The following is a 22,819-nucleotide window of genomic DNA, read 5'->3' as shown; positions in this document are numbered from 1 at the left end:
TCTGCAGTCTCCTGTAATCCACGATGAGCTCCTTGGTTTTGCTGACGTTAAGCAGTAGGTTGTTGTCGCGGGACCATGATGTCAGGGCTCTCACCTCTGCCCTGTATGTCGTCTCATCTCCATCAGAAATGCAGCCGATGATGGTGGTGTCGTCTGCAAATTTGATGATGGTGTTGGAGCTGTGTGTTGCTGTACAGTCATGGGTGAACAGGGTGTACAGCAGAGGGCTGAGCACTCATCCCTGGGGGCCACCTGTGCTGAGTGTGAGTGTGGATGAGGTGTTGCTGCCGATCTGAACCACCTGAGGTCTGTCTGTCAGGAAGTCCAGGATCCAGCTGCATAGGGAGGAGTTGATGTTCAGGTCACGGAGTTTCATAACGAGTCTGGATGGTATGATAGTGTTGAAGGCGGAGCTATAGTCGATGAACAGCATCCGCACATATGTGTTTTTGTGGTCCAGGTGAGAGAGGGCAGTGTGAAGTGCAACTGCTACTGCATCATCTGTAGATCTGTTGGGCCTGTAGGCAAACTGGAGCAGATCAAGTGAAGCAGGGAGTAAGGATGTGTGAGCTTTGACTATGTGCTCAAAGCACTTCATGGCAATGGAGGTGAGTGCTACAGGGCGATAGTCATTTAGGCAGCTCACATTAGTTTTCTTAGGGACAGGGATGATGGTGGTCCTCCTAAAACATTTTGGGACAGCAGACTGGAGCAGGGAAAGGTTAAAAATGTCTGTGAAGACATCTGCCAGCTCGTGGGCACATGCTTTGAAAACACGACCTGGAATGTTGTCTGATCCAGGAGCTTTCCGAGTGTTTACTTTTCTGAAGTATTTACACACGACTGCCTGAGATATCTGAAGAGGGCAGCTGTCTTCTTCCAGCAAAAGCTCCTGAGATATATGTTTATCAAAGCGTGCATAGAAGGTGTTAAGCTCGTCAGGTAGAGAAGCAGTTACCTCCCTCACTCTGCTGCTGTTTCCCTTGTAGTCTGTGACAGTCTTCAGACCACTCCACATGTTCCTGGTGTTGGAGTTGCTGTAGCAGAGTTCCCCCTTTTCTTTGTACTGTCCCTTGGCCATCTTTATTGCTTTCCTGAGTGCATACCGGGATGTTTTGTATTCACCTGGGTCTCCGGATTTAAAGGCTGCAGTCCGCGCTCTGAGCGCTGCGCGGACCTCTCCGTTAACCCACGGCTTCTGGTTGGGGTAAGTTTGTACAATACGACGTCATTGGTGCATTTATGAATAAAGTCTGTTACGTACTCGGCATAATTGTTGATGTTGTTGTTCGCGGCAGTCCGGAAGACTTTCCAGTCTGTGATGCTGAAGCAGTGACACATAAAGTCTGAAAATAAAATTTTTATTGGGGAAAAAAAAGTTTCCTTGTGATTTTATGACATCATGTTATAAGACATTAAATTATTATCAACAACATTATCAGATTCTCGCCATATCATGTGTATTTATGTTTGTAAGTGGCTTACAGTCACATTTATTATTATTGAAGATAAATACACTCAAGTTCATGCAGAATTATTTCTTTGTATTTATTATCTCGTTCACAGCATTCATCTGTACGTATAAAAGTATTAAGTCTTAATATCTAATGTGTGTTAAGTCATATCTTCGATGTCAGAATAAAAGTCTTCACTGAGCGTTTGATGATGTCAAATGATCTCAGGTCTCATGACCTGCTGTTGGACAAACTGAGCTTTGACTCTGAATGCTTCACACTTGTCACACTTTTAATTTCAGTTTGTGTCCCTGGATGTTTGTCGTCTTCACTGTGGATGTCTGATTTGGTTTTTCAGAGTTTAGCCTGCAGATGTGTTACAGTGTTTGTGTGTGTGAATGTGTGTGTGTGTGTGTCTGTGTCAAGAGGTGTCGTCATGTGATCAGCTGATGTTCTCAGTTCAGTTTCGCTCATCTCATCATCGAGCTGCAGACACACACACCGGGTGAGTTTTTACTGTTTTTCACTGAATTTTAATCTCATTTATGAACTTTATTAAATTCATCAGAGTTTAAACGAATTAGTTTTTAAATCTAATCTGAGCTTTGAATGAAGCCTCTGTCTCACACAACACATCACACAACGCTCACTGACTTGTCTTTATTTAACTTCATACTGTTGACAGGCTTTTATTCTGAAGGCACATAAACAGTAAACTATTGTTGTTTTTAGCCTGGCAGACTTTTATTTGGAAAGTCTTTTATTGTAAATGTTTTTGCAGATTGAGGTTTAAATTTAGTGAGAGTTTAGTTTGTGGGTGTGGTGACAGACCAGCAGCTGACACTGAACCATGTTCATCTCATATGTTTCAAAGTAAAAGAGACTTCAGCAGCTGGACATCCTCGAATCTGATTATTTATAATTATTAGAAAAACAATGATAATAAATCCACAAACACCTCCGACTCTGTTGAGCTCACAAAGGTAATCGTGGGCAGATCACATGACATATATTGTTTAATTAAATATATGTATAAATAACTATGCATTGAGCATTTTTTAATGTAGGAAGATCATTTAGACCTGATCATTTTAAAAGCTATAAAGCTGCTGGCATCCCAGCTGTAAAATAATAAATAAAATAAAATAAAAATGGTGGATCCATCACAGCTGATTGTTGCCACTGATCAGGGTAAAACATATTAAATTCAAGTTATACAGTTATTTGTTACATCTATTTATTCTCAGAGTATTTACATTTTTAATTTTTGATATAATTAATAATATTTAATTAGAATAAAATACTTAAAATTTTTCTCTTGAATGTGTATTGTTATTTTTTCCATAAGTATTTGGTTTGTTCTTTAATTAAATAAAAGAACCCATAAAAGAAAATGTATTTTTTGTTGACACAACTCACAATTTCAAAAAAAATTAAGCTTGATTTTTGCTCTAATTATATTTTTTCATATTTCTATTTTTCATTTTTGCCTCAAAGTATTTCTAAATTGATGTTTAAATATTAAAGACTTACTGTGGCTGGCCAGGCAAAATGTTTTACTTCTGATATATTATAGCTTTTTCATAAATATATTGGGGTTTTTTTTCTTGAAAAAATATGTTGCTTTAAAATATTTCCAGCTTTTTGCTTTAATAGGAATTTACTATTTATTTATTAAGATTTTTTTTTTCAAATTTCTCATTATATAGAATTATAAATATTTTAGCCGAATTTTGTTTGTCTAAAATGTGTTATCACATAATTTTGTTCTAAAGATTTGTCAAGTCAAAGTTGTTTTTTCTTTTTATCTGAAAACTTTTGTCTTTTTCATGCTTTTATTATCAAAGTATTTTATGTGCACTATATTTTTCTAAAATATTTTATTTATTACCTCAAGTATTTCTAGAATATCTTTACATTTTAACAAGTTGTACAACTTAAAAAAAAGAAAACCTTGTTACTAAAAGCAGAGGACCAACAACGAAACCCTGAAGAACTCCACAACTGCCACCTCATATGACTTTTTGATTGATTGTTTGTTTGATTGATTGAGTGATTCTTTTAGTGTCATGGAGCGTAAGCTGGATCTTTCCCGTCTAACGGATGAAGAGGCCAAACATGTTTGGGAGGTGATTCAACGAGATTTCAACCTCCGCAAGAAAGAAGAAGAGAGGCTCAGGTACTCGTTCCCACACTCAGAGTTTTCGTGTACAAATATCAGAAACATTACTAAAGTTTCAGGATGTTTTTCAAACTGAAGCTGAAATATCAGCATTAATAACAGCACACAGAAAATACTTGCTGCAGAAATAAAAAAAAAACATTTGAAGCTTCTACACATTTAAATGTTAGTTTGAATATTGTATGTATTCAGTGTTTTTGAAAAACAAGATGGGCAAAAACGGGCAAATCAAAAATCAATCAATGTACAAAGAATCAGAGAGTGAATTAAGTCCTTTTTAAAACTGATTAAGCATCAAATATGTTGCCAGGTTAGTGAAACAAAAGTAAACACAGTAAAAACAAACAAACTGAAATGAACTTCAGACATTCCCTCAGTGAATTTTAAGCTGTTTTTGGCATGTTTTCCTCTCAGAGTTGATATTTTTAAGCCTTAGTTCAGGGGACTCCAGGTCTCGAGGGCCAGTGTCCTGCAGGTTTTAGATCTCACCCTGGGTCAACACACCTGAATCAAATGATTAGTTCATTTACAGGCTTCTGGAGAACATCAAGACATGTTGAGGAGGTCATTTAAATCAGCTGTGTTGGATCAAGGACACACCTAAAACCTGCAGGACACCGGCCCTCGAGGCCTGGAGTCCAACACCTGTGTCTTAGATAAACCCCAGACTTTCCCAGACTTTCTCTCTGTAGCTAAACTTTGTGTGAGTCCTGGAGTTGGAGCTGTTTTCGTTCATGTGAAGTTTGCAGGAATTCCAGCGTGAAAGACGTTGTTGTTGTTGCCCTCGATCACGCCCCGGTCACACGGAGTTGCCTCACAAAGACGCTCTGTGTCTCCTCCAAACACTCCAACTCCCATCAGCCCCAGGGGGGAGGGAGCAGCCTCACAGGGACTCATGACTGGAGAGAAATCATCAGGAACATGTTGTCATCTTCATCCTTTAACAAGCGTACAAAACAAACCGAGAAATCAATAAAAACTGATCAGAATTCAACATTTAAAACTATGAAAGAAACCAAAATGAAATCTGTAAGAAGACTTATTTTTATACAGTGGACTGATGAACTGGACAGGTGAGGAGTTCAGACTTTTGGGAGGGATTTGGACTAGAGTTCAAAAGGAGCATGCTGCCAGCTCCTACCAGGAGGAGCAGGCCTGATGTAGATCCAGGACAGCAGGAGAGATTAGATCCTTGGGCTGGCCTGGGAAGGGTTCTGTGTTCCTCCAAATAAGCTAGACGAGGTGGCTGCAGAGAGGGAGGTCTCTCCATTCCTGTCCCTGTGACCCATCGCCAGATAAACAGATCTGATTTGGAGTCGTGGTCGTCGCATACTCTGAAGGTTTTTGTGGCTCAGCCCCTCCATGGTTCTCAGTCTGAGGCTGGTGGGCCTCCATGTGGACATTGGTTAAGTGATGGATCACATGAAGAAGGGAGAACACACGATTCATTCAGAGCCAATTATTGAGGGGCTGTGGGCAGTGTAGGGACTAACGCGTTATTAAGTAATGCGTTACAGTAACTATGTTATTATTGTGGTAACGAGCACGGTAACTAGTTATTATGCCAAAATCAGGAATGCGTTAATCGTTACTGGGATTTAGATAGGGTCGTTATTCGTTACTTCGTGTGGTGGCTATCACGGGGCTTCCACAGATTCAGTGACATTAGCAAGTGGTGGAGGCCAGCAGGTGGATGAGGGAAAGGGGAGGCAGGAGAAGCAGAGACCCGAGGTGGTCCGAGTGTCAGGTGAACTGAACTTCAGGTAAGAAGTTATGACCTGCAGTCTATCTGGGTCAGATATAAACCAAGTTTAGGTGGAGTTTATTTTCGTTGTGCTGACTTTTTACAGTCAGTTACAATAACTCGTACTGCGTGCTAGCTAGCATGACGGAGTTTCTATACAGCTGGTTGGGTGCTATGATGTTACTGATAGTGAACTTTATTTTATTCATAAGGCTAGTTAGTAGAGTTGCCAACCGTCCCGTAAAAAACGGAATCTTCCCGCATTCAGAGAAAATATTACGCGTTTCGTATTGAGGTGAGAAGGAACGCAGTTTGTCCCGAACTTCAGCTAGAATGAAAAAGACACAAAGCTGGAGTTATTCTGCGTCTTTACGCTGTCAGCTGCCTCTTCTCCTCTCATTCTCTCCCCCTCCCTCTCCTGTTTCTACTTCAATCATGAAACTGATCAATGATCAGCTGATCGGCTTTTCTCTCTTGTTTGTTTATCGCCCACTTTGCGCCAGAAAGAGGAAACCAGCGGATGTCGCGTTAAACAACAGCAGCACGTTTAAGCTTGATCAGCTGTTGTTAGAATTTATTTAATATTAATTTCTAGTATCAGCTGATGTTTGCTGGAGCCACAGCTGTAAAGCTGCTGCTCATGATGTCGGTTTGGATATGTGGTGAGAGAGAAACATGCAGATGAAACCAGGAGATGTCCTTACTGAGTCATCAGAGCTGAACAGGTGATGGAGAAACAGGTTTACCTTTTAGGTGACATGAATGAGTTGAAGGGAAGTTATGAACTGTTTCTGAGAGACAAATAACACCAGGATCCTTTTCTACGTAGCTGACAGCTGGTAACTGTGCAGGGGCGGGTCTAGCAATGTTTTGCCAGGGGGCAGGTAGGGCATTAACAGGGAGAGGGGGGCACAAAAAAATACTTTTCTTTCTTATTCTCATTTAAAATATCTAGCTTTTAATAAATAATTATCTGAATCTTTCAACAAACGATTGATAGAATGATGCATATATACCATCAGAACAGTGTACATCACTGTCACAACAGTGTTTGTTTTCATTCAAAGGCTTTATGGTTTTTCCTATAATGGCGGGCCGGTCTCTAGTAAAATGCCCGGGCCGCACCACGACTGCAGTTTTCGTGTTGGATGTAAAAAGCGCACATGACCCTGTGACGTAGGCTAGAATCATGGCGGCGGTCAATAACGGTCCAGGCGTGGGATTTCTCTCGTGGAAATATGCACATTACTCTGTGACTATCTTTTCATGTCTTTTGCAGTGAGCTGAAGAATAAGATTGAGAAGGAGGACTCAAAACGAGAGCTGCTGGGCTCTCAGAGCAACTTGTCCGACTCGCTTTGTATCCGCTGCCTGCAGCCCTTCAAGTTCCTGGTCAACAGCAAACGCCAGTGTCTGGACTGTCGCATGTACACCTGCAAGTCCTGCAGCCGCTACAACAAGAAGGAGCACGGCTGGGTGTGCGACAACTGCCGCATGAACAGGTGAGCCTCCACCAGCAGAGAGCACTGCGTCAGCGTTAGCTCAGAGTTATTTGGTGGTCATGGTAGTGTCTTTTATGGTAGATGTTTATTATATTCTCTATATTCTGCACTTGTGTTGTTCAGGGTGCTCAAGATCGGGACTCTGGGCTGGTACCATGACAACGTGAGAAACCGTTTCAAGCGCTTTGGTAGTGCCAAAGTGATGAGGTCATTGTACAAGAGGCTGAACGGAGAAGGTGAGTTTGCCTTATGTTAAAGAATTCAGAGATAATGAGTCAACTGTGAGCTTTTTAGGGTTTTATTGAGGTTACACGCTAACTGACAACTGGTGTTGGTGCTTCAGGTGGGCGTGATGATGACACGCAGAGTATGCCGGATGTCCACAATCGTGAGTTTCTTAAATGTTTTACTATTAATAGATTTCAATTGGAAATTTTCTTCTCATTTACCATGCTATTTAAATGTTACTGTCAAATGTTCCTGGTAACTATGGGCAAAGGTTCAAATTAATCATGTAAAGGTAACAGCTGCTGGTCCAACGCTAAGACTCACCGAACAAAGCCAGGCTTCCAGGACTTAGCCAATCAAAAGAACGTCAGCTCAAAGGCTTAGAGTAGAGAGTAGAGTAACAAAAAGTACAATGACTACCAGAAAATTAGAGGTCATCCAGGTCTTTAAGACATTCCTGCAGTTTAACTACCGTATTTTCCGCACTATAAGGCGCACTTAAAATCGTTTATTTTCTCAAGAATCAACAGTGTGCCTTATACTCCGGTGCACCTTATGTATGAATTCTGGTTGTGCTTACTGACCTCAAACCGATTTTATGTGGTACACGGCGCTCAAAAATCTGTCAAAAATGTTTTAGTATGACTTTGGTAAGCTACGAAGCCACACCGCTTGATGTATTGTCGGAGCATTATGGCTACAGTAGTCAGGAGCCTCGCGGGGTAATCTGGGTCCAAAACTACGGTAATTGGTGTGTGTTAACTGGCTTCATGGATAGATAAAGTTGTGTGTGATCTGCATAGCAGTGAAAATATATGTCTATTCACATGTATAATGTGAATAGATTTGGTCCTAGTAAAGAACCTTGTGGAACTCCATAATTAACCATGTGGTATACATACAAATATGTACACATTAATAATGATTTGCTTTTTTACAAAGCACTGTTCAAAATTAACTATGGAATCAAATGGTTCCAAAGGAGCATCATCTAAAACTAAAACTGGGCAGAATAATGACAAAACATGTTGCATTTTCAGACGCATATAATGGCAATGAGGATGATCAAGGAGAATTCGAGGGTCAGCGCTACAAAGTGGTAATAAACATAAAAGTGATCAAAATGTGATTCTACGTCTGTTTTATGAAATAATCCACATTCAGGCCTAACGTGAGGTGTTTTCAGATGAGGAAGAACAAACGTCTGCTGTCTGTTCATCCTATGGACTTTGACAATGAGGATTATCTGCCTCACTCACGCCGCCCGTCTGTGCAGGTAAGTCAAAGTTATGAAAAGCAAACATAAAAAAGAGATCTAAAACCATGTGTGTAACTTTGGATTCACAGCAGCAGCAGGATGATCGGTACTATAGGAATGACGTGGACTACGACCATTACAGCCACAGAGGAAACCGCAGGAAGAGCCTGGACCGATATGCCATGAGACCTGGTCAGTATACCAGCATACCGCTCTTCCAGCAACGTGGTGCAGGTCCCAAAATACACAACCAATTTCACATGTTCAACAAAATAAACTGTTTAAACCACTGAGATCTATATGGGGGTTACTGGGGCCCACAGAGTCTGTCCACCATGATTTACCTTCCCACAGAAAACTTCTGGGAGTAACCTTATGGAAATGCAGGAATTAATGGAAATGCTGTTTGTCCCGTAGCTGTTTTCACTGGGGCTCCACCTGCTGTCTGTTGGAGGAATCACAGCTTTTGTTTCACAGATTTATCACATCAAACTTTTTTAAATTTAAAGCAGAGGCCTTCAAAACAAGCCTGTCAGACTGGATAGGATAACTAATTGCAAATTTTACTTATTATCAGGTTTAGATAAAATTTCTACTTTGGATGTCCGACATGCTACTTTTTATTTCCAACATGTACATTTACCTGAATGTTTTTACTTACCTGTCCATCTTTGTAGGTCTGCATCCACCTGAGTGTTTTTGTGTGTCCATGTTTACCTGTGTTTGTTATCAGATGACAACGGAGAGAATCGGATGGTCCGGACTCGCTCTCTGTCCAAGATCACCTCGTCAGTGGCTCGGCAGCAGTACGTTGACACATCAGACGAGGAGGAGTACCAGAGGTACCCGCAGATGTACCAACAACCACCCCACCGCCGAAGGGGCAGTAGAACCTCCTCCCAGGAGAACCTGGGACAAGCCCCTCCGGTAAGTACAATCAAGTCACTGGAAATTAAGTTTTGTTGGCATAAACATTGGATTTTCTTCTCTTGATTCTTGGAAAACCTGTTTTAATTCTATGTTTTGCCTTTTTTTCTTCTTCACGGTATTTTGTACAAAAAAGTTTCAGTCCGTATAATCTCAGCCATAAAGAACCAGGAGATATTGTTACTGACATGGAGTCTTTCTGTCATACAAAATTGTCTCCTTGGTGTTCATGTTGATTTTACATTGCAGATAAATGAACTGAGCAAACGAATGTCGGCCATCGAGAGTCTGCTGAACCGCCTGGAGGAAAAGATTACACCTGGTGTAAATGAGGTGAGATGCGATGATGATGTGGGATAATGTGAGATCATTTCCTGAAACCAGTCAGTACAAACATCCTGCAACTTTGTTTTACAGCAGGCATCAAATCCATCAGCTCAGAATGAGGAGGAGAAACTGAGAAGGAAGCTTAGTGAGCTGGCGGGGAACCTGAGTGATAAGGGCCCGTCATCGGACGACGAGGCTGGGAAGAAGTCCTTTTCTGTGGGTAAAGGTTTGGCTGGACTGAAGGGTGGCCCAGCAATCGCTCTGAACTCCCGGAAGGACAAAGAACTGAGCTCATCCAGTGATGACATGCCCACTGAGGCTCAGAAGGTAGGAAGACTGATTCAGTCCACTGTTTGCAGAATTCATTGAATTCCAACCCATAAATCCAGAGAATGGGAACCTGGAGGTTTCTCAGACCACCAGTGGATCCGATGTTCTAATTTCTCATGATTCGGCTGTAAAAACCTTACTTTTGGATCAGTGCACACTCATTTGATGGCATATTTGTTTTTAACCTTGTTTTCAAAGAACAAAATAAAGTCTAAAAGGTTTTTTAACTCTTTATTTTGTCTGATGTCTCATAAACATCCAGGTTCCCATGTGTGATACATTCAGTGCTTCTACAGCATGGCTTGGCTTCTCCCCAAAAACGCTGTTTTACGCCATCTATAATGGGTCTGAACACCGTGTTTCTTCTTCATTCTCATGTTTTTGTCCTCATCCACTCCTGAAAATACTGAACGTTTCTCTAAACTTCTCATTGGTTTTCTTATTCCATCTGTGACCAAAAAAAAAATAATGAGAAATGAGGTGTGGTTCCTGTCCTAGTAAACCTACGTCTACAGACTAGACGTCCAGTGACCTCCTGATGGAGGAGAACTCTTTCTGATGCATCACGGACTAGTCCTCACTAACCTGCTGCCTCCTGCATTGACTAACAGCTGTCTGTTAGGTTACTGTTACTGTGAAGCTCAGCAGCTACCTGCCTGGACCACATGGACCCCTCACCTGTACAGGTGTTCACCTAAAAACTAAACCTCTGCTCAGTCATGTGACACCAAACAGGAGGAGAAATCTGTAAAAGCACTGAGTGTTGGGAAACCTCTTCGTCTGCCTCTGAATCATAGCTGGGGAATCAGCAGAATAGTTTTTAACACTGTGGTCAGGTGTGTCTGAAACACATGCCACCATTTTAGGAACAAAAGGTGTGCACCACATTTAAATGTAGAAAGGTTTTTTTATGTGCAGAGTCCTTTTTAATCGCAACATGACCTCCCAGAGACACAAGTCAGACACAAGAAACGCTGTGGTGCTGTGGGGCGTCCAGCCCGGTAGCTGCTGCAGGATGGGATGTTGTTTTCCAGCTGCTAACATCTGTCCCTCTACATGGCTTTCAGAGATCGACTGCCGCCGCCCTCTGTGACCTCACCACTGAGGTCCTGAGAACCATTAATGCCACAGAAAACGCTATGGTCGAGTACGGCCTCTCAGAGCCGATCGACAGGTCCCACTTAGTAGGCACTGACGTAAAGCAGGCCGATGATGCGTTCAGGGAACTTGAGGAAAATGTAAGCCTCCAACATGAACTGCACACCTCATTGTCCCTGAAACCCAACCCTCCACCTCGTCCGAAGCATGACGGAAATGTCTGGACTGGCTTTAACCCTCCCGGCTGCTGTGTGTCCGTCCATCAGCGACAGGGCTGGTGTCGGTCAAACACACTGGGTCCAGTCTCAGTCCAGTTTGAGTCCAGTTACAGCAGTTCTAGATTTAGGAAAAGGTTACATGATCATTTGAAACATGCCCCAGAACAATTGGTAAAACCAGGTCTATGCTCATTATTGTTCAATAGCCTTAAAGTTATCAGTAAAAATGACCCGTTAGGAGAATGTGTACAATATAAGGGATTTTTTCTAGTTTCATCATCATCAGGTCATCATGTCATGATGTAAAGTTCCTCATGACTGAACTCTTCATCCTCTGATGAGACCAGGTCTTCTCCTGTTACCTGTTCAGTGATTGAGTCAGTCAGAGAACCAGTGTGTTTCACTGATACTCAGGCCTGTCTTCATCATCATCACCATCATTCTCAGTGGTCTGGAGGCGTGTCAGCTGACCCAGGGGTCTGTCCTGTTACCTGTCTAGGTGTACATCACGGCCGGTCAGTCCTACGAGCTGGAGTCGAAGCTGCAGCGGCTCGAGCAGAGTGCCAAGAATCAGTTTGGAGGGACGACGGACTCGGAACTGTCGGAGCTTGAGGACGTGGTGGCACTGACCGCCGCCAGAGTCCAGAGTGCTGAGAGCGAGGTGGGTCGATGGCTCTGGATGGACATGGTCATGTTTACGCAGTGTCTAGGAACGAAATGGCTGATACTGGAATAAACACAGATTTCTTGCTTTTCAACTCTTCCTGTTTTTAATAAGCAAACCCAACAGTTTCCCTTCATGTTTGTTCCATCTGCAGGTTTCTGATATTGAGAGTAAAATCGCTGCTCTGAGCGCCGCCGGATCCAAGAAGAAGGTCAGTGTGTGAGGAAATGATGTCAATGTTACATTAACGCAGTGGTTCCCAAACTTTTTTTTGCCGGGCCCCCCTTTGTTTACAAGAAAAATGTTTGCGCCCCCCCCGCACGCACATCCTCCAACCACACACACCCATATTTTGCTCCATTGCGGTTTATTTCACACCTCAAACATTTAGTAAAAAATTAAGCAAATACAAGTAATCTGCAGTAAATTACAGGTAGTAATAAAATAAAATTCTAACTCTTTCACGCTACGTCCACACCTACACGGGTATTTTTGAAAGCGCAGCTGTTTCGTCCACACGTAAACGGCATTTCGAATCACCGAAAACGGAGATTTTTTAAAACTCCTGTTTTGCGTTTACGTGTGGACGAGGAATACAGAGTTCATCACGCAACGTCAAAGGTATGTGCCTTTTTTCACGTCACGCTGTGCGCCACGTTATTGTTTACATGAGATGAATTGCAGAATGGCAGATAGAGACACAATACTGTTAATCTGACTGTCTGCAGGTTTTACATGCTTACATATACACACGCAGTTACTGTCCCTCCATTTAGAAAGGCAGAGGCTAAAAACAACGTTGTTTTTTTTCCTGTGTAATAATATTCAACATTGCTATCAATACATTTTTCAAAAAATGTCTCTCTGTGCAAAATGGGTTCAAAAACATAAACAGCTGTGGGATACTGTTTGTCCGTGATTTGGAGAGCCCAGCCCTGCTCCCGACACAGGGAAAACCAATTCTGCAGGGGAGACCTACCTCAGCACTTGTGCAGGTGAAACCAAAGGGAAGATATGCTTCACCGTATTTTCTAGTCTTTGGCTTAGAATGAAGTTGGTTTGGAAACATATTCAGCGATGCTTCATCTCCTGCTTTGCGTTTCTGTGGCCGCCCCGTGCTAGCAGTGTCCAAGCGTTTTGTTTCCCCCCCTCTTTCATGCCGCCCCCCCCCCTGCAATGGCTCTGCGCCCCCCCTAGGGGGCGGGCCCCACACTTTTTGAAGGTCTGCATTAACATGTGCTCCCCGCGCTTATCGCGGGGGTTACGTTCCAAAAATAACCCACGATAGGTGAAATCCACAAAGTAGCCAACTTTATTTTTTAGTTATTATAGATGTTTTAAGGCTGTAAAACCCTTCCCTACACACTTTATACACTTCTTTTAGACAGGCACGAACATTTTCACATTTTTCTTTCTTGTTTAAACTCTCAAAGTTCAAACCTTTGTAGAAAAAAAAGTCCAGTATTATAGAATGAAACCAAAGACACCCACAGGTGCCTTTGGCGTTGCAAAACGTTTCGTCCACATTGTTGAATTCGTTGGGGAGAAAACAAACATACATGTGGCATGGCTGCAGGAGAAGCAGACGCACCGGTGCTGCATTGGCTCATCATGCCGCTCTGCATGAGTAGTACTGGGTCCTGAGTGGGAGTGTTGTTGTTGTGGGTGATGTGGGCGGCTGGCATCAGGAGAGCTGCAACCGAGTGTGTACAGCAACTATGGTGAAAAAAATTAAGTATGCTGAAAAGCACTGAAATATCGTCCTGCCGTGGATGTGTTACAATACAGTACAACACTTCAGAGTCACACTGCTACCGATCAAAGATTTATGTAAATTTGACAAGCTGAACGCATTCTGTACTGTACAGGAGATTAATGAGATTAATTGACTCTGGCCTACAGCCAATCGGGACGCAGAACACAATGCACTGTTTAAAAAAAATAAAACAGCATGCGAAATTGCACCTAAAAAAAAATCCGCGAAACAGCGAGGCTGCGAAAAGTGAACCACGATATAGCGAGGGACCACTGTAGAGTGCTAAGTTATGTGCTAAAGAAGGGTTATCAGTTCAAGTAATCCCAGAATTTCACTCTGCAGAACTGGATCTCAGCCTTCTTGGATGGTCTGTTAGTACAGTAACCTCACATCAGCCATATTATTAGTCACATTATGTCACTAAAATGCTCCAACAGCACAAACACAGTGCAGAGGTCCGGTTCAGGTGAAGCTTATTCGTGTGATAGCACACTGTAAACATATTGGACATTTTAACTAGGGATGGGTATCATTTAGGTTTTATCCGATACCGGTGCCAAACTTTTGAAATGGTGCCGGTGCTTAAACGGTGCTCGAACCGGTGCTTAAAGAATGGAGAACACAAACTTTGCTAAAAATAAAAACATAAGAGATTTTTGAACAGTCTCTTTTTTTCTGCAAAATGATAACCAAGTTAGCCTTTTCTGTTGATACATCATACCTCCTTCGGTTGGAACCGGTCCTACACTGGCAGGGCTAGGGCCAGGACTCTCCTCTTCGGGTTCTTGGGGAATGTTGCTAACTCCGGGACCGATAACAGGCACCACACCTGCGGTAGATGTGCTCGGTGTGAGGTCTTGCAGCAAGCTATCAAATACGGTGCATTCCTCGGCTTTTAAAACAACGTTTTGCATCAGATTCAAGGTGTTACCTCCTTTGCACAGTATCTCGGTGTGGGACGGAGAGATTTCGCAGGTCTTTCCTCCCCACTGCTGTCAGACTCCACAACAAAGACTTTAACTGATCAAACACACACATCCACACATGTGCAATAAGACTAATGTGCAATAATCTTTTCTGGCATCGCTGTATTTTTACTCAGTTGTATATAGCATTTGTATTCTATTTTTATCTTATTGTATATTTTATTCTATTTTATTCTACTGTATATAGTATTTTATTTTATTCTATTCTGTACAGTTGTGTACTGTATTTATTCTTATTTTATTCTAATTTTGCTTCATAACTTTTGCACTGTCCACTTCCTGCTGTGACAAAACAAATTTCCCACGTGTGGGACTAATAAAGGTCATCTTATCTTATCTTATCTTATCACCTTAAAGCACTTGTTGCAGGCTGCTGAGTTTGCATCTGTTGCTGTGAAGTACAGCCAGACTTTTGACCACTTCGCATCCCTTGGGCATTTTTAATCTGTAGCTCTGCTCTAAAAGAACGTACGTACCTGGGCCCGCCTACTATCCTTGGAAAGGTAAAATGATTGGCTAGAATCCAAAGTGAATGACATCTCAGGGAAAAAAAAGCACCGAAATAAAGCACCGAAATGTGCGCTGCTTTTCGGTCTGGTTACTACCGTTTATGTCAGAACCGGTGCCATAATGGCACTGGATATCGATACCTATCCCTAATTTTAACATGGGAGTATATGAGGACTGAGTCACTGCTGGAGCCTCTAGTGGACGCCAGAGGAACTGCAGGTTTTGGTTTTCAGAGGTAGACGGTTGACTGGATGCCACGTTAGCTGCATGGAAACAGTTTCTTTCTGACATCACTCAGGACTAAGTGAAAAACTTCCATGTTTCTGTGCAGGTTTCAGGAACTCAGAGAAAAAAGTCGACTCAGGATTTTCAGAGTAAGAAACACACTCACGCTGCTTTCTGCACATTTAAAGTGAAGAAGCTAAAACATGTTACAGTCACGTTCCAGGCCATTACAAAGTTGTGATGCGTGATTGTTAACAGTGGAGAACCGTGTTAATGATCATTTCTTGTTTCAGAAGCTAACGGCACTCAGTGGAAATCCAGCAACATGTTCTGAAGCAGAAACAGACCTTCAGCAGCTGCTGCTCGCTCCTCTTCGTCATGAAGCCTTCATCACAGAGCAATTCAAAGAGCAACTTTTATCTGTAACTGCTGCTGCTTTTGTGTTAGAAACATAACACATGATTACAGCTGGTAGATTTAGACAAAATATGAGAAAATGTGAAAAAGTACGTACCAAAATAAATGAATATTCAAATGTAGAATCATTACAATATTTCTTTGAAGCTCAGAGGCGGCTGGAGAGAATTACATGGAAATGAAGTAACATGAAAATGTTTAAAAATGTATGAATCCAAAATATTTCGTTTTAACATTGACAAAGTTTCGGCCTGTCTCAGCAATGCAAAGCCCCCAGCATCCAACATCAGCATAGAGGAGAGGAAGGCACTCACATCACTTAGTGATGACAACAACATTATCATCCTTCCGGCAGAAAAGGGTAGGTGCACAGTATTGCTAAACCAGAAAGACTATCATGAGAAAATTTTGTCACTACTCAGTGATGAAAATACTTATGAGCCCCTGAAACGAGACCCAGGAAGTGGCTACAGGAAGAGGGTGATAGACTGTCTGCAGCAGTTAGAACAAGACAAGGCTATTGACCGGACCTCATACTACAGGCTGTACCCAGGGGAGTCTACACCAAGTCTGTATGGTTTACCGAAGATACATGAACAGGGTGCACCTTTAAGACCGATTGTCTGTATGATCAACTCTGTCACCTGTAACATCTCCAAGTTTCTGGCTTCGATCCTCAACCTGCCTCAACCGGCAGCTCTGAACACCACATCCAGAACACCCTGGATTTTGTTGAGAAGGTGAGAGATGTCATTATGGAGGCAGATGAAACCATGGTCTCGTACGACGTTACATCTCTCTTCACTTGCATCCCAGTCACGGAAGCGTTGGAGGTAGTAAGAGATTACAGGATGACCCCAACCTTAGCAACAGGACCACTCTCAGCATCGGCCACATATTTTCCCACATATTTCACATACAAGGGTCAGTTCTACAGGCAGAATTATTGGTGTGCCATGGGCTCCCCAGTTTCACCCACTGTGGCCAATTTATACATGGAAGAAGTGGAAAAGAGGGCTTTGCTATCCTACCCTGGAACACCACCAAGTCATTGGTTTAGGTATGTGGATGACACCTGGGTGAAAATCAAATCTCAGGATGTACTACATTTCACGGATCACATTAACTCGGTGGACCGAGACATCAAATTCACCAGGGACGATATGAAAAGTGGCAGGTTAGCCTTCTTAGACTGTGAGATTTCCATCAGTAATGGGGGACATCTAAAAACTGATGTGTACCGGAAACCTACACATACGGATCAGTATCTAAGGTTTGACTCTCATCATCCACTGGAGCACAAACTGGGTGTCATCAGGACGCTACAACACAGAGCGAACACCATCCCCACTGACACAGCAGCCAGGGAGGCAGAAGAACATCAAGAAGGCCCTGAGTAAATGTGGTTATCCCAGCTGGACTTTTGTCAAAGCTGGAAAGGCACCTAAAGAAAGCTCCAGCTGATCCAGGAGAGAAGGACAACCACTGCCTAAGCAACAACCTGTAGTGATCCCGTATGTGTCGGAACAACTGAGACACATTTTTTCTAAACACCGCGTCTCTGTGGCTTTTAAACCCCAAAATACGCTGCGCCAAAAATTGGTCCACCCCAAGGATCGGGTCCCCCGACACAAACAGAGTAACATAGTGTACGCTGTTAAGTGCCAGGAGGATTGCCAGGATTTATACATCGGGGAAACCAAACAACCTCTGGCAAAGCGGATGGCACAACACAGAAGAGCCACCTCATCAGGCCAGGACTCTGCAGTCTATTTACACCTACAGGCCAGTGGACACTCTTTCAATGATGAGGATGTACACATCCTGGACAGGGAGGAACGCTGGTTTGAGCGCGGAGTCAAGGAGGCCATTTATGTGAAAAGGGAAAGACCATCTCTGAATGGAGGAGGGGGCCTAAGGGTACATCTTTCACCATCTTACAATGCTGTGATTGCAGCCATTCCCCAACACTCTGTGAATGGTACTAATGGACATTGATCAGTGGGCTTTGATCAATGGTCATGAGTATTTGCACATTAATGATCAAGGAACCTCCAGTGGGCTGGTTTCAGTCATTATGCAAATGTACTGTTCATAAGATTGGGGAAACCTGCAGTCAGCTGAGACTGAAGAAGTCACTTGGATGAGTGACGAAACATTGCTCCCACTGAAAACGCTACGTCCAGATGAACAGAATCAACTTTTGGTGACTGACAGAAGACAGATGTAAAAACTTTATTTCAAAATCAAATCTATTAACTTTAAAACCATTTCTAAACTTAATCTCCTCCTCCTTTGATTGGCTCAGACAGACAATTCACTTTTTACTTTTATGTTTAATTCTGGCACCACTGAGCTTCTATAGACTTTGGTCAGCTGTTTATTGAACTTCTGTTTTTATCACTGCTGATACGATCAATAAATTTTAAAATCAAACCCTGTTCTTATTTGATCCATGTATTGATTTTATGGATGAATGGTACTGATCATCAGAACTGATTACATTTAGAGTTTAACATATTTAGTTTCTTTGATTATTGATAATATTGATCTGCATTTGCCTTTATGATCGATAAAACATCAAATCAATTCTGCATTTTTAACTTATTTCATATATTCATGAGAAAATTACAGGATTCTTTATCATCAGTGTGTTCAGCCTTGAGATTACTGAAGCAGTCCATCCTCTGACCAGCAGGGGGCGATAATTCCTGCATAGGAGGGTGGATTCTGCACAAAGGAGAAGTGTACTATCTAATCCATAGAGGGCACTTTGTATTTCCTTTTATATGAGCTCACAGTGTGTCCAAGTACTTAGAGTGTCCGGTTACTGGCTAATGACATCAGGCAAACCCATGAAACACTCCAAATTCACTCAGCTCCAATAAAAGTGTTAAATGTACACACGTCATGACAAAGAGCATTTACGAGCTAAGTTAGAGGCTAGCAGAAAGTTAGTTGGCTCGCTTGTGAAAATGAAGATGAACCATGTTGTGACTGAAGGACTTCTACAAACATGAAACATACAGATGTGTACAGATTGGTAGAGCTTTGGACGTAAACACAGATGAAAAACTAACCAGCAGTCATGTTTGGAGGCTCACTGAAGTCCTTCCAGCTGACATTAAATGATGATGGTTAGCTAACGAGCTAACGTTATGCTATTATGAACACATGAGCAGAGGGAAAGATGGAGGATGAGGTTAAACTCTTCTCAGTGATGGGCGGAGACAAACACCATCACGTGACAGGCAGAAGATGCCCAGATCCTCAGCTTCAGGTCCACGCTGAGAGCGATGCTTCTCTGAGTCGGTCAGATGTTTGGTGTCCAGGACTCTGTGAGCCTGTGGGCTGTAGATACACCACCAAGGGTTTTTAAAAGTGGACCTAAAGATGTGCTGCACACGATAAAGAGCTGATAAAGACCCGGAGAGACTGAGAACGATGACTGGATAGTTTCTCTTTATTGGAGCTCATTAAAAAGATGAAGCTGGACTGAAATACAGAAAAACATCATCACTTACAAGGACAGAGACTGAACCACGATGAATCTGAAGAAGCTCACAGGGTTCCTGTGAACACTGCTGCAATGTGCCGGTATATACTTTACATGATACTGCTTCAGATACACTTCATACATATGTCACACACAGATGTGCATCATTAAGAGATCAAGAAAGAGATGCTCATGATGAGTCCACGATGGTACAGCAAGAAGGTGGTGGTGGTCCTCAGATAAAGTCAGATGACTAAGAGTGTGTCAGGAGGAACACTGCAAGTTTCACTGTCTTCCTATCACTGCTCAGTTACTGTTAGTGATGTGTCGGTCGCGAACGCAAACGGCTCTTAGAGCCGGCTCTTTGAAGTGAACGACGCGAGCCGGCTCCTTATCGCGAGCCGCGTTTTTTTCTTTTCTTTCTCTCACCCTCTCTCTCGCACTTTTTCCCGCTTCACTCCGCACGCGAGCCTTGTGCTTTGTGCTGGGAAGAGGGGGGAGGGGCGGTAGTTACACTCGCAGTAGCACAGGAACAGAGCGGGAGGGAGAGAGAGAGAAAGAGAGCCAGGGACAACAACGTCACATTAGAAAGGTATAGTAATCATCCACAACTATTTTCAGTTGCGGATGATTTAGGATTCAGAAAGTTTATTCATGCAGGCCCATATGACAGAGAATATGCATCTTCTTTTTGTTTTCATATTTTGATTTATATTTAATTGTGTTGTGGTTTGCAGTGTTTTGTGTTGTTTCACTTTAAATTTGTTTAAAAGGAAAAAGCTGAAAATTTAAATAGTTAAAAGTTGAACTGTGAATAGTTGGCTTTTGTATTATATGATTTATTTATTACATTTTATGTGGAGTGAACAAATAAAAGTATATTTACGGTGGCCCCTAGAGACAAAGCACGTACAAACCCCGAAGCACGTACAAACTCCAAAACACGTACAAACCCCGAAGCACGTACAAACTCCGAAGCATGTACAAACTCCAAAACACGTAAAAACTCCAAAACACGTAAAAACCCCATAGCACGTACAAACTCCGAAGCACATACAAACTCCGAAGCACGTACAAACTCCGAAGCACGTACAAAACACAACAGAAGTGCTCCAGGATGCTAAGTGCAGTGTTGAGCTTTTGTTACCTAGTGGCTACACAAGCCAGGAAGTACCAACGACCGGATTTGGTGTGTGGTGGTAACAGGTAAATGAACATTTTTTTTGAATTATTTGAATATATATGAGTGCTTGTGTATAAATACACAAACAATACACATATGCTTTCAAATGTGTAATTTAAGTGATCTAGGTAGCTCTGTTTTGGAAGTTCAGTTAACGCTAGAAATGTGTTTTGGAGTTTGTACGTGCTTTGTCTCTAGGGGCCACCGCATTTATTTATATATAAACATATATAAATAAAACCACGTGTTTTTTTTTACATTAGTAATTCCTTTTGTGCATAATTTTATATTGTTGTTAATAATAAATTAATTAAAGCAACAAAACAACCTGAAGAGCCGGTTGGGAGCCGAATGAGTCGGCTCTTTTTAATGAGCCGAGCCGAAAGAGCCGGTTCTCTAAAAAGGGCCGGAAATCCCATCACTAGTTACTGTGTCCAAACTCACACCTGCTCTTTAAATGTCAGCTCCCTTCAAAATAAGAGCTTAAAAAAAACCCCAGGATTTAAACTACATTAGGAGGGATATTAAACCCCTTATGTCAAACGAGTGATTTATGACCCCCAATAAAATGATTTATGACGTGGACCAAGTAGTAAAGGAAGGAATAAAACAAATGGTAGCCATAAAAATATGATATTAATAAACAATATGATATTAATATAATTATCATATTTCATAACTCATTAATTTTCAATAATTCAATAAATATTTAATTTTTATAAATATACAATTTTTTTTCTAATACCATTTTTAAACCAAAAAAGTTTTACTTTTTTATGGCCAAAAATGCCATCTGTTCACGGGCCTGTGCGTGTGCGTGCGTGCGCGCCCGTGCACACGCCTGTGTCTGGGCCCATGCTTGTGTGTGTGTGTGTGAAAATGTGTTAAACCATACTAAAGTGCTTCGTTAAACTCATGCTTTTGTAACAGTGAGTATGGCGAGAGATAGAGGCTGCATGCCCCGGTGGAAAACTTTATTTCAATGTATTTGCACTTGTTTAATCCGAACTAGGAAATTCAGAATCAAAGTCACAAACTCTCATGATCCCGAAAAAAACCCCCGCATCTCCCCACTATCCCCAAAACCTTAGATAAGTTAACAGGAAAAAACTCCTGAAAAAACATCCGTCTTCTGCCCAACTCACACCACTCCTAACAGTCTAAATTGTCCGTCTTACTCTCCCCATGTCAGCTCCAAATAATTCTTACCTCTTTTCGAAACTTTGCGCCCGAGACCAACTCCGCCCCCGAGGTGTGCCTAACTTCGCCCGCTTGCCAATCACATATCAAATGGGCGGGTCCTGCGGCCCCCCCAGATAGCCCATCAGCTACGGGTCCGATTTACCTTCTCTGCAATAGATTTGCTGGCTGGCTCAGACTCAGGATAAATAATCTAACATTTAGGCTTAAATTTAACTGATGAATTAGTTATCAACCCTAGATCTTTTTTTCCCAAAAAGAAAAAAAGACTTTCTCTCTTTTCTTAAACAACATGGATCCCAACCTGACCCTGCTCACCCAGACCCCTGTAACCAGCTACAGGGCTTCCTCGACGCCAGCGCAAGTCACGCAAATGCATCTTTGCAGGGTTTACTATAGACCAATGCATACCTAGAGATCCTCCTGTTTATAAAATCAAAGATTACGATGGGGAACCAATTATCGGTAGTTTTTACAACCATGAGCTGCAGGAAATCAATCTGGCTCAGGGTAAGCTGTATCAGAAAATTCTGTCAAAACGCAAACAGAGTGGGCAAATATATTCCTTTGTGAAATGGCGGAACTGGCCTGAAAAGTTTAATAGCTGGATTAAAGCCAGTGAGCTTAAAAACCTGACATAAAAAACCCCGGACCTCATTTCACGTTGGTAACGGGATCAGCGTGAGTGTCAGGTCGCAGGGCTTTTACGTAATGCTACCCTCGAATGCAAGCTTGAATGTATTTAAAAATATCACCAGTAGCAGTTTCCGTGTGGATCTTGCCCACCATCTCAGTCCCGATGGGGCATGGAAGGTGGCTCTCACTGAAACTTCATATCCCTATACATGGCTTAATCTCCTGAATGATAAGGCTTATTTTGAATGGAGGAAAAAGAGTGATGCAGAGCAGAAGCCCGATGACGTGGTTAAGACAAAAATACGCACTGGTTTTTAAGAGGATGCTAACATGTTGAGATCAGAGGTTGAGGCCTGCCTTAGGCGTATCGACTCAGCAAATTTGCACCATATCCAGCTGATATAAAGGCATTTTGGTATCACCTGTTCTGTTATTCCGATATTGCAACGCTGCAGCTCGTGGGTGATAGCTACTCCCCC

The 22,819-nt window shown here is 42.2% G+C and overlaps 1 protein-coding gene across 3 annotated transcripts; it reads left to right on the top strand.

Annotated features, from left to right (window-relative positions):
* Window positions 1-1,827: 1,827 nt before the first annotated feature.
* mlpha (melanophilin a) lies at window positions 1,828-18,256 on the top strand. 3 transcript variants are annotated; one of them, XM_063494575.1, is made up of 15 exons: window positions 1,828-1,959; window positions 3,520-3,633; window positions 6,660-6,881; window positions 7,005-7,117; window positions 7,225-7,269; window positions 8,150-8,208; window positions 8,296-8,385; window positions 8,457-8,559; window positions 9,101-9,294; window positions 9,544-9,627; window positions 9,715-9,948; window positions 11,767-11,928; window positions 12,086-12,142; window positions 15,515-15,557; window positions 15,702-18,256. In XM_063494575.1, exons 1-15 carry the CDS (start codon window positions 1,853-1,855, stop codon window positions 15,740-15,742), a joined length of 1,668 nt encoding a protein of 555 aa, XP_063350645.1. In that variant the 5' UTR covers window positions 1,828-1,852; the 3' UTR covers window positions 15,743-18,256. The 3 variants fall into 3 exon arrangements, with proteins under 3 accessions (XP_063350645.1, XP_063350646.1, XP_063350644.1); XM_063494576.1 differs by having other exon boundaries at window positions 9,712-9,948; window positions 15,705-18,256; XM_063494574.1 differs by having other exon boundaries at window positions 1,830-1,959; window positions 9,712-9,948.
* Window positions 18,257-22,819: the final 4,563 nt, after the last annotated feature.

Source organism: Pelmatolapia mariae, linkage group LG15 (genome assembly GCF_036321145.2).
Source record: "Pelmatolapia mariae isolate MD_Pm_ZW linkage group LG15, Pm_UMD_F_2, whole genome shotgun sequence".
Lineage (NCBI taxonomy): Eukaryota > Metazoa > Chordata > Actinopteri > Cichliformes > Cichlidae > Pelmatolapia > Pelmatolapia mariae.
This window is presented reverse-complemented; position numbering and strand designations above follow the sequence as displayed.

Bases quoted from the DNA above. Each gene is read 5' to 3' on its own strand.
- mlpha (XM_063494574.1), top strand. From the start codon at position 1,853: ATGTGTGTGTGTGTGTGTCTGTGTCAAGAGGTGTCGTCATGTGATCAG. The intron at 3,634-6,659 runs GTACTCGTTCCC...TGTCTTTTGCAG, and splicing joins AAAGAAGAAGAGAGGCTCAG to TGAGCTGAAGAATAAGATTG. The intron at 8,386-8,456 runs GTAAGTCAAAGT...TTGGATTCACAG, and splicing joins CACGCCGCCCGTCTGTGCAG to CAGCAGCAGGATGATCGGTA.